The sequence below is a fragment of the Notolabrus celidotus genome, chromosome 3 (assembly GCF_009762535.1).
Source record: "Notolabrus celidotus isolate fNotCel1 chromosome 3, fNotCel1.pri, whole genome shotgun sequence".
Lineage (NCBI taxonomy): Eukaryota > Metazoa > Chordata > Actinopteri > Labriformes > Labridae > Notolabrus > Notolabrus celidotus.
The window spans coordinates 5,793,126-5,810,591 of record NC_048274.1 but is presented as its reverse complement, the minus strand read 5'-3'; the positions used below and the strand labels follow the sequence as shown (position 1 = coordinate 5,810,591).

Genomic DNA, 17,466 nt, shown 5'->3' with positions numbered 1-17,466 from the left:
CTGTTTCTAAAGTTCTTTGTTTGTTTCCTCTCCGTCCTCCCCAGGCAGTTCGCTGCAGCGCTGGCAGACCTCCATGAAGCAGCACGACTCAGCCCGTCCAACCGGGAGATCCGGCGCCTGCTGATCCGGGTAGAGGAAGAATGCAAACATCATCAGAAGTTAGCCAGCAACAACGCTGTGCTGGGTTACAACAGGGACCCTCACACCCACCACCACCAGGCCACCGAGGACGAGACGGACGGTTTCTCACAGGGAAGTCTGGAGAGGCAGATCCCCTCGGAGCAGACCGACACAGACAAGGATGAAGAGAAGGAGGACGACGAAGAGGTGAGCCTGCAGTGTGGGAAGAGTCCAGAGTTCTGGCCCCTGAATCCGTACGCTCCAAACAGGACTCTCCCTGGAGGTGTGGCCTTTGGTTTACAGGACCAGTCCCCGTGTTTCCCTCCAGAGGAGTTTGTTCAGAATCCACTATTTGTGGAGCTGCCTGAACCTGTTCCTGCGATAAACAGGCAGAGCCAGAGCAGCAGGACTCATCACCACTGCCACTCACTGCAGGCCGGAGGCAGAGTTGGGGGCAGACCTCTGTCTCTGTGCGGGCCCTCCAGTCCTCTGCCAGGCCGGCACATCTCCACCTCCCTGAGGCCTGCTGGGGTGCTAGGAATCGACATCGGTCCTGGATCCATCAATGAACACGCGGGACACAGCCCCACTGAGCACTACCACCCCATGTCCCCCAGCAGCTCCTCCCCTCCCGGGCCACTCCACATGTACCAGCCCCGCTCCTCCAGCTTCTCCAGGGGCTCCGATAGATTCTCAACCCACTCCGTGGCTCTGGACGGCCTTGCTCTCGCTCTCGGGTCGGGTATGGAGGTCAGGAGGGAGGGTGGAGGAGGAGGAACAGCCGGCTCACGGGGCTCCAGCTCCAGTCAGGCCTCCAGTGGGAATCTATCAGACGGCGGCAGGCAGCAGATTCCTGAAGCGCCGTGCCCCATCAAGAGCAGCGGAAGCTTCAAGACGAAACCTGAACTGAAGCCACGACCGTTCATGGGGGTCATGGACAAATCAGTGCGAGTCCAGGGCCAGCAGACCTCCGGCATGAGCCGAGGAGGGGAGAGCTTCAGCATGTCGGTGATGGAGTTTCAAGGGTTCAACAATGAGTTCAAACGCGCGTCGTTCCAGGAGCAGCTCTCTGGAAGTCACACCAACAGCCAGCAGCAGGGCCGGGACTTTGGAGAGCGGCTCCACCAGAGAGAGGCCAGAGGAACCACATCCTCCCAGCTACGCTTCCCTGAAGGGAGGCACAGACAGGCCAGCCTCACCAGAGACAACCCGGCTCTGCACATGGCGCCCATCAAACCCAAACGCTCGTTTATAGAGTCCAACGTCTGAGTCGAGTTCATCAGAGCACACAAGCAGGTGCTCAAACTGTGTCCCACATAAGGTAGCAGGGGAGCCTGGTCTGAGAGCAGCCCCCCTCCCCGCAGCCTGTTTTGTAGATTAAAGCTGCTGCACTGCATTTACAATCTAGAACCGGTGTTCTACTCAGGCTACTCCGCTTCTGCTTACACGTCTGCCGCTACAATAGTGTATTCAAGGAAACCAGACATACCTTAAGTAGGGATTTAAAAAGTAAGTCGTTGTCTCAACTTTAATTTATTCTATCAAACATAGCAGTCAGACAAAGCTTCATGCACGAATATAAAAACCTCATGCTATTAGTCGCAAGATAAGACCATTTCTATCGTCATGTGTCTTTTAAAAAACATTTATATTTGTACGGTGTACACTATATTTGCAGATTATATATTTCCCTGTCGGTGGATATCTGTCAGCGTTACAGGCTGTGTACTTGAGATTCTTTTTCTTGGTACATTTGATAAAAAAAGGCACTGTACATGGCGTCGTTGGAAACTTCTCATCATAAGCTAAGACTGAATTGATTGCTTCAATATTAACAGTATATGTTATTTATTTTTGCATAGCAGAGAACATACAAAGTGTTTATTGGTTTATTTGGACAGAGAGAGAAAGAGAGAGAGAGAGAGAGAGAGAGAGATAGAGAGAGAGAGAGAGAGAGAGAGAGACTTGAACGTGGCTGTACGTCCACATCGCTCCTTCAGAGTCGGACGCTGGATTACAGAATGTGACCACGTTATTACTGTGGTAGAATAAAACATAAATGGAGGAACACGTTTCTCTACATCTACTTCTTTTACAATATTATACAACATTTAATAATACATATGAAGTGTTGCCTTAGCTTCAGAGTGTGTTTGGATTAATCTGTCTTTTCCTTTCACAGTGCAGCCGAACTTTAACCAATAAAAATCTGACATCAGAATAAAAACAATAAAACCTGCAAACATGTGAGCGATGCAGTCTGAATGTCACAGAGATGTTTTCATTTCTTATGTTTTGCATGAAAAGCTGAACTTTAACTCGATGTTTCTTTGTCCAAACACTTTCCCAGGTTAGTTTCTAACAAACAGACTCCTTCAATGTTCACATGAGCTCATGTTTGTGGTTCTGACCTGAGGGCCGTGCAGGCTGTGTTTCAGTCACTCGTTCATTGAAATGGAAGAACTCATTCAAAGACGATCTTTAAGGTGATGAATTATCAGCTCATGCAGATGTGAATCAACATCCCGGTCCGGTCTGTTCAGTGCCGCTTCAGACTCCCACAGCTCTTTGATTTTTGGTTATTCAGCTAATAAAAAGTGTTAACTTCAAAAGAAACTACAGACGCTCTGAGCGGACATGCATACGTATATTTGATTTACTCTGTATCCCATCATGATGAGTATTTTCAAGGTTTCCTTTACTGAGATCTCGTCTTATTTTTCACATTATCTCGGGATTACAAAGCTTGTTCATCATTTCACACTGATTTAAAAACCAGAATAGTACGCTGGTTATGGAGACAGGCTCGGCTGGACCATGCTTCCATTGCTCAGTGTATTTCTGTTTGTTTGAGGCTTTTAATAGTCAGAGGATACGAGTTATGATCACCTGAAGTTAGGACGAGATGTAAAGAAAACCACTGAAATTATCAAGGAGGAAATGAGGAAGATTAAATGCACAGATGTGTGTCCGCTCAGGGCTTCCATACACGACACTAAAGGGCCTCTCAGTTTTTTTACTTCTAAGCGCTTTAAAGAAGAATCTTTATCCCTGAAGAGTTTATTTGCAAAAACAGATACATTTTCAAAAATCTATTTCTTTTTAATGTACACAATTAATAAAGTTACATTTTTAACATACCTCTAATTAGTAATGTCATTTTGACTTAGTCAAAGCCACCCAACTTCAGTTGATTGATAATACCTAAAGCTAGTAATAGAAAAAATATGTTTTTTGAAACATTTTGAAATTTTTTAAAAAGTGAATTATCTGTTTTTGCAAATGAACTCTGAAAGGATTCTTAACGAAGTTCAATAAATGCTACTTTTGTCTGTGTGAGTGTGGTTTGAAAAACAAACCTAAAAAAAACTACTAAGTATTCCCATAAAATCAAATCAAAAGAATAACTTTAGTCATGTTTAAAAATCAGGAGCCTACAGTTTTTATATTTGTATCTTTTTGTATTTCCTGTATCGCACTGTAAGAACTTTCTTTGCATCTTTCATTAAGATAAACAAATCAACTTCCTGATTTGAGCCAAATGTTTCAGAGTGTCAGTAAAGTGTCTAAGTTTTTATTTAACAAGGTAAACAGACAAAGGACTCAGCAGACCGTTAAAGATTTAACCTGCAATGACTGATTTTTGACACTTGGGGAAGTGCTAATATCATCCCATTTTGAGATTATGTGATTAACTTGTCAGCCAATAGTTGCTAACTATCATAATCCAGCGGCTTGGAGCGACACCATCAGATGAAGAGTGGTTTTAAGTCACCTCTTGTCTCTGTGCTGAGAAAGTAGTGTGTGAGGTTTCAGAGTGGCACTATGAGAGGAATAAAATAGTGAAGTTGTGCAGCTAAATGAACTGAAAGCTCGTTGTTAAGATTAGTTTGAATAAAAATATAAAATAAAGTTGCTTTCCTAAAGAGCACTCTTCCAGGATTCATGTGATATGTAGGCAGAAACTAACTAGACAAGCTGATATGTGCAGAGGTTGAGTATAAAACACCGTCTGATGCTTCATCTTTGCAGACCCTCATAATGTGGTAAAAACAGACGCACCTGCTCCTGAAATGTTCTGTCATCCTGTGAGCGCTGTGCTCTACCTCAGTCTGCTGAAATGTTTTGGGGCACTTAGTGTCAGAAGTCTCTGAGAGGCTACTGGCTGGTCTTCCAGCGGCCGATAGCCATCTTCAGGGTGTGGTTGGGGGTGAGCAGAGTGGTCAGTAAGGGGAGGTTGGTCATCGGGCTGGAGCGGTTCTTGGTGTTGATCCAGCTCTCGATGGCTTCTCTTTCGTACGAGTATCCATCTGTAGTCACACAAACAGAAACTGTTCGCACACTGATCTTAACTTGGAGGATGTGTCATCATGTAAACGGACTGATCTCTGATCTCACCTGCAGCGATGACCGGCTCCCTCATCAGCTCTCTGGTGATCGGACACAGGAACTCATCAGGAGTGCCCGAACACACCGAGTCACTCTTCAGCTCCTCCACCTTCCTCAAGAGTTTATTACGCAGGCCTACAGAGTCTGTACACACACACACACACACACACACACACACACACACACACACACACACACACACACACACACACAAACATTAAGAAATGTGCCAAAAAATAATCCATTCCCAAAGGAACACTTCTTACTTCCAACGACCAAACCATCAGCATGTGTTTTAATACAAAATAGAATACAGTAGAGTAGAGTAGAGTAGAGTAAATAAGAAAAGAATGGAAAAGAAAAAATAAGAAAAGAAGAGAATACAGTAAAATGGAATTCAGTTGAATATGATATAATAGAAAAGAGTAGAATAGAATACAGTAGAATAAAATGCAATATAATGGTAGAAAACAGTAGAATAGAATATAGGAGAGTAGAATATAATAGAGTAGATTAGAAAATAAGAGAATAGAAAAAGAAGAGAAGAGAATGCAGTATGATGGAAAAACAGAATAAAGCAGTGTAGCATACAATAGGGTAAATACAGTAGAATAGAATAGAATACAATAGAATATATTACAGTAGAGTAGAATGTAGTAGAGTAGATACAGAAGAGTAGAATTCATTAGAATAGAATGCACAAGGGTGGAATAGAATACAGTAGAGTAGAATAGAATACAATAGAATATAATACAGTAGAGTAGAATAGAATACAATATAATATAATACAGTAGATTAGAATAGAATAGAATACAGTAGATTAGAATAGAATACAATAGAATATAATACAGTAGATTAGAATAGAATAGAAAATAGTACAGTAGAGTAGAATGTAGTAGAGTAGATACAGAAGAGTAGAATTCATTAGAATAGAATGCACAAGGGTGGAATAGAATACAGTAGAGTAGAATAGAATACAATAGAATATAATACAGTAGATTAGAATAGAATAGAAAATAGTACAGAAGAGTAGAATTCATTAGAATAGAATGCACAAGGGTGGAATAGAATACAGTAGAGTAGAATAGAATACAATAGAATAAAATACAGTAGATTAGAATAGAATAGAAAATAGTACAGAAGAGTAGAATTCATTAGAATAGAATGCACAAGGGTGGAATAGAATACAGTAGAGTAGAATAGAATACAATAGAATATAATACAGTAGATTAGAATAGAATACAATAGAATATATTGCAGTAGAGTAGAATACAGTAGAGTAGAATAGAATACAGAAGAGTAGAATAGAATACAATAGAATATAATACAGTAGATTAGAATAGAATACAAAAGAATATATTACTGTAGAGTAGAATATAGTAGAGTAGAATAGAATACAGAAGAGTAGAATTCAATAGAATAGAATAGAATAGAAAATAGTAGAGTAGAATAGAATAGAATAACTATAAAAGAATAGAATAGTAAAAAGAGAAGAGAATACAGTATAATATAATTCAGTTGAACAAAATATAATAGAAACCAGTAGAATTGAATGGAATAAAATGAAATAAAACAGAATGTAGTGGATTAGCATACAGTAGAGTAGAATACAATGGAATATAATATATAGAAGTGTAGAATAGAATACAGTAGAACAGCATAGGATACAATAGAACATAACACACAGTAGAGTAGAATAGAATAAAATAATACAGAATAAAGAAGGGCAGAATAGAATTTAGTAGAATACAATATAATTAAAACAGTAGAGTAAAATAGAACAAAAGGGAGTATATTAGAAGACTACAATACAATACAATAGATGCTGAATGCCATTTGCAAGGGTGCAGGTCGGTCCAGGTGCGTTATAATTTATTTCTAAGGTTAAAAGAGTAATTTTAATAAACTATAAACAATAGAAGAGGAAAAAATTACAAATATCCTAAAACGTGCTTTAATGAACATCATGTTAAAAATACAATTCATAATAATCATATTTTTAAAAACAGAGGAGACACCATATTAAAAGATAATAACTGCTGGTAATCATGATAATGAGCATCTCTTTTTCCTGATGCACTTTCCTCTCTTAAAGGGCCGGCGTGGTTTGGTTTTCTTAAACATGATGGGAGCCGGAGAGTCCTCTTACTGTCTGTCCGATTCAAAGGTAAACACTGAGAGCCACTCCAGAACATTTCAGCTTGATTACTGTTGTTTTAATAACTCTGTCTCTTTGAATCTACCCACTTTGAAACAGGGATGAGTTAACTACAGCCAAACACAAACACTTTGTAGACTTGTTTTTTGGCACATGGTGTTTCATTTTGTTGTACTGCCTCTTTAGAAGGAACACAAACTTGATTGATTTCCCTCCCACCTCTGAAAAGGATGCCTGTTCCTCCATCTTTCACTGCTGCAGATAAAACTTGCTGCAGCTCAGAACTCTTCCCGTAGTTAGTTCGGCTAAAAAGGTGGCACTCATGCTAGGTTGCTAAAAACAGAACAATGTGAACAGAAGCTGTCACGGCTCTGAAGCTGTGTAAACTGAGGAGTGATTGACAGCGACTGTGGGATGGGAATGACGGCATGGAGGAAAGAAAACAAACATTTGCTGACAACTACGTGACGAATACTGGCCTTCCTACAGACTGACAACTACACAGCACTCCGACTTTAGACTCTGCTGATTCCACTGCTTTAAAGATAACAAAATACAGAGGATGGAGGGATGAGGGAGGGAGGGATGGAGGGATGGATGGTACATGGATGGATGGATGGATTGTACATGGAAGGATGGATGAAGGATGGATAGATGTTACATGGGCGAATGAAGGATGGATGGGACACAGATGGATGGATGGATGTATGTATGGAAAGATGTGATATATGTGTTGAAAGATGGATGGATGGATGGATGGATGGATGGATGGATGGATGGATGGATGGATGGATGGATGGATGGATGGATGGATGGATGGATGGATGGATGGATGGATAGATGATGGATTTAAGGAGGAATGCAAGGATGGAAGGATGGATAGATGGATGGATGGATCCATGAAACATGGATTGATGGATGGTTGAAATAATGAAAAATTGATTGATGGAGGATGGACGGATGGATGGATGGATGGATGGATCATGGATGGATGGATGGATGGGTGGATGAATGGTACAGGGATAGAAGGAAGGATAGATGGATGGATGGATGGAAGGAAGGATAGATTGATGGATGGATGCAAGAATGGATGGATCATGCATTGATGAATGGAACAGGGATAGAAGGAAGGATGGATGGATGGATGCAAGAATTGATGGATGGATGGATGGATGGATGAATGATACAGGGATAGAAGGAAGGATAGATGGAAGGATGGATGCAAGAATCGATAGATCGATAGATTGACAGATGGGTGGATGGAAGGATGGATGGATGGATGGTTGGATGGATGGATGGATGGATGGATGGATGGATGGATGGATGAATGGATGGATGGATGGATGGATGGATGGATGGATGGATGGATGGATGGATGGATGGATGGATGGATGGATGGATGGATGGAAGATAGATATTTGAACATTATTGCTCCTAACCTGGGAAGTTGTGGTGCAGCAGTATCTTATTACAGCAAATAAATAAAGAGTGAATAAATCCTGACACCAGGGGAAATATCCAGAAGTTATACACATCAGTAAAGTGAATTTTATTTTAATCTCAGATTATAAAACTAAATGTATTTAAAATATGAACATAGATTACAGAGAGGTAGAGGTGTTACTGTGCAAAACAGTGTCAGAGGTGTGAATGTGAAACAGCAGAGGATAAAGTTGTTAAATTGTAAATCCAGTGATCAGAGAGTAAACAGCTGTTTATATATAAATACTGTGCAGCATGTTAAAGTGTGACTATGGAGCATTCTCTTCTGCCTAAAGATGAATCCAGTGAAACTCTGACAGGATGTTAGAGAAATGTTAAACTGGTGTGAATGAGATCAGAACTGGAGTTCTCTGCTGGACTGAAGTGAGCAGTTAAGAATAAAGCACTTCATCATGATTTCCAAAAAGCCCTCGGACACAGACTTTAATATTACCCAAAGCTGAATCATTTTAGGTATAAACCAATTTTTACCTCGTGGGAAATTCTGTTTGGGTGATTGGATTATGTAACTAAGGAAGTGCCCCAGATTACAGTCAGAACTGCTGAGCCCAAAGGCTGAGTACTCTTACAGCAGTCTAGCCTTATATTATGTAATCTTACTGAGTTAAACCTTCACATCCAGTTATTACTACACTCTCAGTTTAATTTAATCCATGTAAACAGGTAGAAAAATCCCAATCCATATCTGTCCATGGTTATAAAACATCAGACATGTAATACCCATAGAGGTGGTTTTATAATCGTGTTATTAAACATCAGGATCCAAAGAGGGACTGGAGACAGTGTGAAGTCCCTGAGAGTGTGAAGTCCGTATCCTCACCTATGTGCAGCTCTGACGCCAGCGTTTCCTTGGTGAGGCTCAGCAGCTCCGTCCCATCGATGTTGTTGGCCCTGAATTTCTCCGCCAATACCCCGAGGCCTTCCTCCACCAGCCACACCGACACGTCCTCCTCCGACCAATCCCCGACCAGCAGCTTGGATCTGCTCGCTGACGTCCCCCCTGTGAGAGAGAGAGAGCGAGGCGCTGGGTCACTGACAGCTGCGGCACCTTTTTGAAAAATGGCCACATAATCTGTGTTTTGGCATCATGCTGACTCGCTATTGATTGGGGGGGCTGGGGCTGGCACAGCATGTGTACCAACATAAATAAATGTCTGGAGCTTTCATTGATGTTTTCATTCGTGCAAGATGGAAGTAAAAGGTGAAAAGGAGCTGGAACATTGCAGAGAGAAATGCTGGACTGAACGTGGACGTGGCCTCCGATGCTTCACACGTTCATGTGCACAGAATGTTTGATTACTGAGGGCCTCACTTTAAAACTGACAGACACACAGCGGGGGGGATATTTTCTTTCTACCTTCACTCGATGTCAAAGCAGACTTCTCTGAAACACAAACAAATACAAGAAGAAAAAACTGTAAACATGAGGCAGCAAAGCAATCTCTGAATCAACACTTGAGACTGAAGGGTGATAAAGAGAAGAGAGCACTCCTGTTCACAACACCTGAGTCCTTCTCTGCAAGGTGACACTAGTTTAACACGTGACACTGAAACAAAACATCCAATAAAAGCTGCAAATGTTAGGATGCAACTTCTCTGAACAGACAGAAACAGATTTGATTGAGTACTGATGACTTTTATCTCCCTCCCTCCCTCTCTCTCTCTCATACTTCCTGAGCTTGCAGATAGATTGCCCCCAAAGGAACAATAACTGGAGTAATAAACCTGTCCTGTTTTTGCTCTTTGTGTATATTTTGTGATGTAAATAAGCAACTTTCTCTTCCCTTTCAAGTGTCAACTAAAAAATAAAGGAAAGATGGAATATAAAAAAGAACTAACCAGTCACTGATTTCCCGTCTTTCCAGGGGTGCAGGAAAGGAGAAAGAGAGACAAACAGATGTAATTAATCATGCAAACATGGAGTAACTCAAGCAAAGCGATGTTTGTGTTTCATACCACGGCCTCTGCATCCGTCTTCCAGCCTCCAGATGTTCACAGTCTTATCCATGGAGCCCGTAGCAATGATGGGAGCAGTCGGAGAGAAGGAACACGCCGTCACGTACCTGCAAAGGACAGCGATTGCATGAAGGAAGGCTCTTAACAAAGAGGTGCGACTTTCTCTGTCTCATATCAGAAAAGACAGAAATAGAGATGTTTTCAAAGAGATGTATCTGCAGGCGAAACAGCTACAGATATGAAATAACAGGACAAAGAAAGAGAGAGAAAGACCCTCACTGAGAGAAGATGACTGATATCAAGTCTGTAGGTGTTGTTTGGATAATTTAAAGACAATGACGGCTCTGCTTCTTCATAAAGTGTGCTAACAACAACACGTCACCCTGCCTGAGGATCTGATTGGTCCTTAAAGGGTTAAAAGGTGGGCCCTGCTGCTCAGTCTCGGTCCTCTTTATAAAGCAGTGATGAAAATGTTCTCCATATGAGACTTAAAATCCAATTTCCAGTCCATTCAAGAAATCAAGGCGACCTTAATGAGGACAATCATCCTCAAACTTCAGCTGGATGCTCCGAGTCTTCAGAAGAGAGTTTATTAAAATAACTTCCCTCAGATCTCCTTCAGGACGGAGTGAAAGGAGACTCTCTCTCTCTCTCTCTGGAACCTCAACAAAGGAGTTTCCTGGAACTACTCTGACGAGTGTTGTGATTTACTTTCTCTTTTTGCCGTTTATCCACTTTCTCTCGATTCTCCTCGTCTTCCTCCTCTTCACTGAGAGATTTTTAAAAAATGACTTTCATTCGCCCGCCTGAGAGGAAGCGAGCTCTCTGCCTTTCAATCACAGGTGGCTTGATGGACTTAAATAGCTTGAGAGTGCGATCGCTCAGCTGAGGTTTGTATGTGCGCACGTGTGAAGGTGGCAAAACATCATGACTGAAGTCCTTACGCTTCCTGAAAACTCTTAAAGGCGTGTTTGTGACTGCAGGGTCAAAATCTACGATGATGTTGAGATGCTGCTTTACCTGAGAGGGAAATCTTGTTCTACATGCTGCCTGTGTTTGATAGAAATGAGCATTCTGTGGTATCAAAACCTGACAACGTTAGCTCTGAAACACCTCACTGTGATGTAACGTCATATTTGTCCAGGTATCATAATGTTAGTTTGCTGTTAAAGGAAAATATCAAGCACAGAAATATTGAGTGTGTGTTTACCTCTCGTGCTGGTTCAGAGTGTAAAGCAGGACTGCATTGTTCTGAAACATAGAGCATGGATGTTATGTTTTTATTAAAGCAGTATATAAAAGATACGATGATTATAATAATTATAAGTAACACAGTAAATATTAAAGGTATTTATTAAAGGTACTCACAGCATCATAGACTGCCACTGTTTTGTCCACAGAGCTGAAAGAAGTGAAAAATGAAGAGAAGTTTAAACATCAGATTATTTGGTGCAGCATGTTCAGATCATTCTTCACTCAGTGAGAAACAAAGCAGTCCATGTCTCCACCTAGTGGATCCATCAGAGTACTACACTCTTAAAGGGGAGAAGTGGAGTAATATTTAATTCACATCAGTCTTTTGATGGATTCTGATTTAAGAGAGATTAAAAGACAGAGGGAGAATATCAAGTTAGAAGTACAGCTCTCTACTCAGGTGATATTTTGAGGAGATCAGGATGGTTAGAGATCTTTTTAATGTGTCTATTAAAGAACATTCACTAGATTTTTCACACCTTCTCATTCAATGGTTTTTATTTATTTTAATTATTTTCAACATTGTAGTTTAAGAAGGCAAGTCATTCTACAAATGAACTCTTGACAAGGCTCGTGTTCATTAGAAACCATTCCAGGAGACCACTTCATGAAGCAGACTGAGAGAATACCAAGAGTGTGCAAAGCTGTCATGAAGGAAAAAGGGGGCTACTTTACAGAATCTAAAATATAAAACATATTCTGCTTTTTTTTAACACTTTTTTGTTAATTAAATAATTCCATATATGTTCTTTCATAGTTTTGATGTCTTCAGTATTAATCTAAAGTGTTTCAAATATTTAAAATAAACACAAACCCTTGAATAAGAAGGGGTTTCCAAACTTTTGACTGGTAATGTATACATCTTTTTTAAACTTTTATCTTTTTTTAATTATTATTATTCCAACATTGTTTTTTTTACTTGATTTGTATGCCTCACATTTCTCTTTAATTGTCTTTAAGTTTTTTTCTTATTTGTAAAGCACTTTTTAAACCTGTTTAGAAAAGGGCTACATAAATAAATTATTATTATTATTTCATTTTTTATTATTATATGCTATTTGTTCAAAAAGTATTTAAAACTTGCTTTATATGTTTATAAAAAATATGTTGTTGATTCTTTTTTTATATAGGAGCATTTTTGCCTCATTTGATTGGACAGCTGGAGATAGACAGGAAATGAGGGGAGGAGAGAGCGGGGGAAGACATGCAGCAAATGATCGAGGCTGGGAGTCAAACCTGCGACGAGGACTGTATCCTCTCTGCATGGGGCGTGCATTTAAACTGCAAGGCCAATGGCGCCCAAAGCAAGTTAGTTTTAAGCTACTTTTTTTGCATAAAAGATCCCCAGAAAGTGATTTTTCTGAAGTACTATTTCTAAAAACTTCAAATAAACTTTTGGAAGTCGTATTTTTCAGTAACATGAGGTTTAAAATATTCTAAATATCAGTCATGCTCTCTCAATTTTCTTAAAGTCCCCACCCGGACACCAGTAGCTGTCCGTCTGAGGAGAACGCACAGGAGAGGACTGGAGCCGTCTGACCAGTGAGCGTGTGCAGGAGCTGCATCTTGTAGCCTGAAAAGAGAGAAACAATGAAACAGGTTGGTCACATTTTCCCCCGGACTGATGCCAAATAATCCAGATTAAACTGGGAGAAAAGGGATTTTATGATGGGTTAGTTATAAAAGAGAGTAAGGGAACTGTAGGATAGAAAATCTGTGCAAAAACATACAAAACAAGCTCTGACTGCATGCTACTCTGAGGTTATTTCCTTGTATATTATGTGTAACACAAGACTGTAAAGTTAGTTGGCATAGAATCTGAAAATGTATCCTCAGGCTCGTTGGAAGTCTGATCAGCTGTGCATGCAGCGTGGAGTTTCTGGTCTCAGAGCTGAGCCTTAATTCATCCATTATTCAGTCATCAGTGACATTTAAAGAGTGCACAGTATGTTAACACTCTTTACATCTGAGTAAACAGGATCTGTGTACATGGAGAACCCTAACAACTAAAAGATTGTAATTCAGCAGGGATCTAACACAGAGAGAGGGAGATAAAGATTTTACCTCCAGAGCTAAAGTTGTTGATGGCCCAGATCTTCAGCTGACTGTCCTGACCACATGACGCCAGACGAAACTGCACGACTTGACCACCTAAAGAAAAAACACACACACACACAATCATCTCATGCTGTGCCACGCCAAACAAATCCGACTGTTGTCAATCTCTCAGAAACAAACAGCAGCCTTGATGTGGAGTCAGGAGGCCGTGAGACGAGTCTACCCACAGGGACCTGAAATCAGTTCTAACAGAGCTGCAGGATTTCAGTGTGAATGTCACGTTAGAGAGAAGCTCATCAACAGCTTACTGTTTATAGAGGATCACATGCGAGCAGGTTTTGATGATTTCATCTCAAATCAAGATTATAACTAAGTCTCCTTTTAACCACTGGAGGCTGCTGATGCTGAAACTTCATGTTTCACTTCTCTCTCATGTTTTAAACCAGAGTGTTTTCTGCCTGTGTCTGTGTGTGTTTGAGGTTTCTCCCTGGGGGCAGGAAAACTTCCCCTCAGGGGAAACACAGTGTGAGTCAAGTCTGAAGTTTCAGAAAGGGGACGGCCTGTTCTGGCAAAAACTGAACTGATACAGCTCAGGACTCATCAATGTTTTAAAGCAGGGGTTTCCAAACTTTTCAGCCTGCGACTCCCAAAATATAGGTGCCAACGTCTTGTGACCCCCACTGTCCCTCAAAGTGATTTAATGTGGCTTCATTTAGCTGCAGAAATTTAGCCTACCTATATGAGCCTGTGACTGTGTTTCCTGTGCCGTTATGAATTAACCTGCTGCTACTGATGCTTTTAATAATTAAATGTTTACTAACCCTAAACTTAGGAGTCATCTGGCAAAGAGAAAGGCAGAAAACTCATTACATTTTCTATTTTCAAGGTTTTATTTTAAGTTTAGCTACTATTTTTGTCAATATTTTTTACTATAATGGATAAAATTTACTATTTTTGGATAACTTTTATCATTCCCCTTTTTTTATTGCATTTTTTCACTATTTCTTTGTTCACCACAAGTTAACAATTATATGAGTAACACAAAACCAACAAAGAGAAGAAAAAAAAAATATATATATATTTTTTTTAAATAATAATAATAATAAAGAAATAATAATAATTTACAGTACAAACAAAAAGGAAGATAAACATAAGAAAACAAGGTAAATAAACAAAAATAAATAATAATAATAAATATTCTTAGATAACTTTAAAAAAAAATACATTCTGGAAGACATCTCACAACCCCCCATTTGTGTCTTACGACCACCCAGGGGGTCCTAACCCTCACCTTTGGAACCCCTGTTTTAAAGGATGCAGTTTCAGTCACAGTTGTCCCCTGTGTTCTTTAGTTTATCTTCAATATTTGCACAAGTTTTAATAATTCAAAGTATCCAAAGTGTAGAATTATGTGTGTCATATTTATGAATAATTCATATTATTGCAAACCTGAAATATCCTTCCTCTGCACACATCTTTGTGAAATCTAAACGATGACATTTTAGTACTAACATCTACACGATTAGTTTTATTCTTCTTTATTCTAGCAGAAACACTCGACTCATGTTGGTGAGAGATAGTTTGATCTGATGATTCTCACCACTGAGGATGCTGGGAGCGAAGGTGCAGCAGGTGACCCCCAGGTCGTGAGCGTTCTTCTCTGCGTGGAGCTGTCTCAGACTCAGGTCCCACAGACGCAGGTCTCCGTAGGTGGAGCCGGTCACTAACACCTGACTGCAGGGGCTGAAGGAGCAGGCTACCAGCGTGGTGTCGTTCACAGCTCCAGTCCTTTACAGACACAACAAAACAACAAAACAAGAATGCATCAACCGGTGCACCGGCCTCTGTGTCAGTCCAATGGCTCATTTATGCAAAGGCACAGAACCAGTCAGTGCAGAGATCAAGGCAGGTGTTGTGAGGTGTGACAACTGCACTGTACACATTTCTGTTTTCAAAACCATTAAAACTGCAGAGCATTGTATTTAAATAATCAGTCTTTGTACAAAAGGATAAAAAAACAACTACAAGATGGAATAACAAACCTCACCTGCTTAGCTGTTTAGCGGGGAAATCCCACAGAGCCAGAGTCCCATCAGAAGCACCAGAGACCAGGTGAGCAGAGTCTGGAGAGAGAGCACAGATCCTCACAGGACTGCGACCAGGATGCTCGAGAACAGCCTCGATCTCACCGGAGACCATGGACCAGATCACTATGGTAGCATCGGTGGAGCAGGACGCCAGGAACTGTCCGCAGGTGCTGAAGCAGCAGGAGTGAACGCTGTAGCCGTGCCCGTACAGCGGCGAGAAGGACAGCTCGGAGAAGTCCTGCGTGTTGTAAACCCTGAGTGTTTTGTCCCCTGAACATGTGGCCAGCAGGCTGCCAGAGAAGACGCACCAGTTCACATCGTCTCGATGGTCGTTTAAAGTGCAAATCAGAGTCGCCATTTCAGGGGCCGGTCCTAAAGTTCAAACAGAGCAAAGGAGAAAATCTTATGATAAGGAAACATCTGAGAGTGTGAGGTTCACAGAGACACAGCAGAGCAGGGATCATTCAGTCCTAAACATGATGAACAGATGAGGATGTATTAAACTGTATTTATTGAACTCATCTTTCACTCACACCTGTTTGACCTACATTATTGCCTCAACCTGAGTGGATATTCAAGGCTGAAGTTTTGAAGGCAAAGTCCAGTTCAAATAAAATGTGTCTATAGCAAAGATACAAACTGTAAGCAGCTTTAGAGCCCAAACAAAAAGTCTGTTAATCAATCTGTTAATGGACAGGATATCTGTCGAGCAAACATTAGCATCTTCTAGTTTCTCAAATTTGAGAAATCAGTAGTTTTTCTTTGTTTAATAAAATTCAGTCTTTACAGAGCTCTTATAAACAGAATGTAAGAAAGTCAAAATATTAATAGAGAATAAAAATAAGATATAAATATGAATAAAATAAAATAAAATAAAGATCAAATAAAAATGAAATAAAATAAAATAAAATAAAGTAGAAACAGAAGTACAGATTAGTTAGAATTAGTTGTGTACAAAAGTGCTGGGAATGAATCTGGCCAATCAAGTCACCACCTTGACCTGTTTAACAATATTTTTTCCCAATTCTCAACTAACAAGAAAAATAAATGTTCATTTAAAAAGTGAAAACATATGGTTGATGGATTACAGAGAACATTTAGGATAAAAAAAACTTAAAGGTAGGCCTCTCTGCCTCACAGTGTTATTATTACACAGATATATCAACAGGTTTAAAACCTTCATCATACATCTCAAGTCTTCAACTCTCCTCTCAAGATAAATGACATGTATTTAGTTGGTAATAGAAGTCTATAATAACACAATACTTAAGCTCCTTACAGTCTGAGTCTCTACAGAAAATGCACTATTGATAATTTAATAATATGAGATGTAATAAAAAAAGCCATGCAGTCTTTCCGTTTTAGTGTGAACATATATAAACCCTGTTAGTCTGTCAGATCACTTCACTAACAGACTCAGATCAACAACATTAAACCCACAGGGAGTCTCTCAGTGCGTCTGTAGGAACTGTTACTAAGACTCGAGCTAATGACGCAGAGGAGCTGTAAGAGAGCTAACTCTCTAATAATGTTAAAACCTTCTGAGGGAGAGAACTGTCTCAGAACATCCAGAACAATCAAACTCACACAGTTAATAAACTTAAATCAGATTTTAAAGCATCAGAACAGAGAACTGTACCTTCTTCCTCCGTCCTGTTCTTCGTTTCGCTTAATGTTGTTTACTTCCGCATCGATCAGCTGACCGCTGACGTAATGCGGGTTACGTCATTTCTGTGAAGGCATGAATAGCTCTTCAATGTTTTTAAAGGGAACTTCAGATGTTACAGAGCATGAACCATAGACTGTATGAATAAATGAACACAGTCATTCAGAAGAAGTTTTTATTCTGTCTTTATATTTCTGATAAAACCGGAAGTGACTCAGTGATGTGGTTTTTAATGTTTGGAGTTTGTTTTATGAGTTTTTAGGAACATGTTTACA

General features: G+C 40.1%; 2 protein-coding genes across 3 annotated transcripts in view; one reads left to right on the top strand and one right to left on the bottom strand.

Annotated features, from left to right (window-relative positions):
• LOC117809430 (protein TANC1-like) overlaps positions 1-2,370 on the top strand; it is a 43,726-nt gene extending 41,356 nt beyond the window's left edge. The window contains exon 30 of the mRNA XM_034678982.1: positions 45-2,370. Within this exon, the coding sequence (XP_034534873.1) occupies positions 45-1,389 (1,345 nt within the window). The 3' untranslated portion in view covers positions 1,390-2,370. The remainder of the gene's footprint in view (positions 1-44) is intronic.
• wdsub1 (WD repeat, sterile alpha motif and U-box domain containing 1) lies at positions 1,641-17,250 on the bottom strand. Of its 2 annotated transcripts, XM_034678993.1 has the most exons (13): positions 17,165-17,250; positions 15,486-15,897; positions 15,039-15,226; positions 13,445-13,531; positions 12,860-12,953; positions 11,495-11,528; positions 11,337-11,377; positions 10,127-10,233; positions 10,010-10,027; positions 9,528-9,554; positions 8,991-9,170; positions 4,519-4,653; positions 1,641-4,430 (listed from the first exon to the last, which is right to left on the bottom strand). In XM_034678993.1, the coding sequence occupies exons 2-13, from the start codon at positions 15,881-15,883 to the stop codon at positions 4,279-4,281; spliced, it is 1,461 nt and encodes a 486-aa protein (XP_034534884.1). In that variant the 5' UTR covers positions 15,884-15,897; positions 17,165-17,250; the 3' UTR covers positions 1,641-4,278. The 2 variants fall into 2 exon arrangements, with proteins under 2 accessions (XP_034534884.1, XP_034534893.1); XM_034679002.1 differs by lacking the exon at positions 9,528-9,554.
• Positions 17,251-17,466: the final 216 nt, after the last annotated feature.

Excerpts from the sequence above, each read along its gene's own strand:
- wdsub1 (XM_034678993.1), bottom strand. The coding sequence starts at position 15,883 with ATGGCGACTCTGATTTGCACTTTAAACGACCATCGAGACGATGTGAAC. Across the intron at positions 10,234-11,336 it reads ACTCTGAACCAGCACGAGAG|GTACGTGACGGCGTGTTCCT; the intron begins GTAAACACACAC and ends TGTCCTTTGCAG. Across the intron at positions 4,654-8,990 it reads GGCGTCAGAGCTGCACATAG|ACTCTGTAGGCCTGCGTAAT; the intron begins GTGAGGATACGG and ends GTGTGTGTACAG.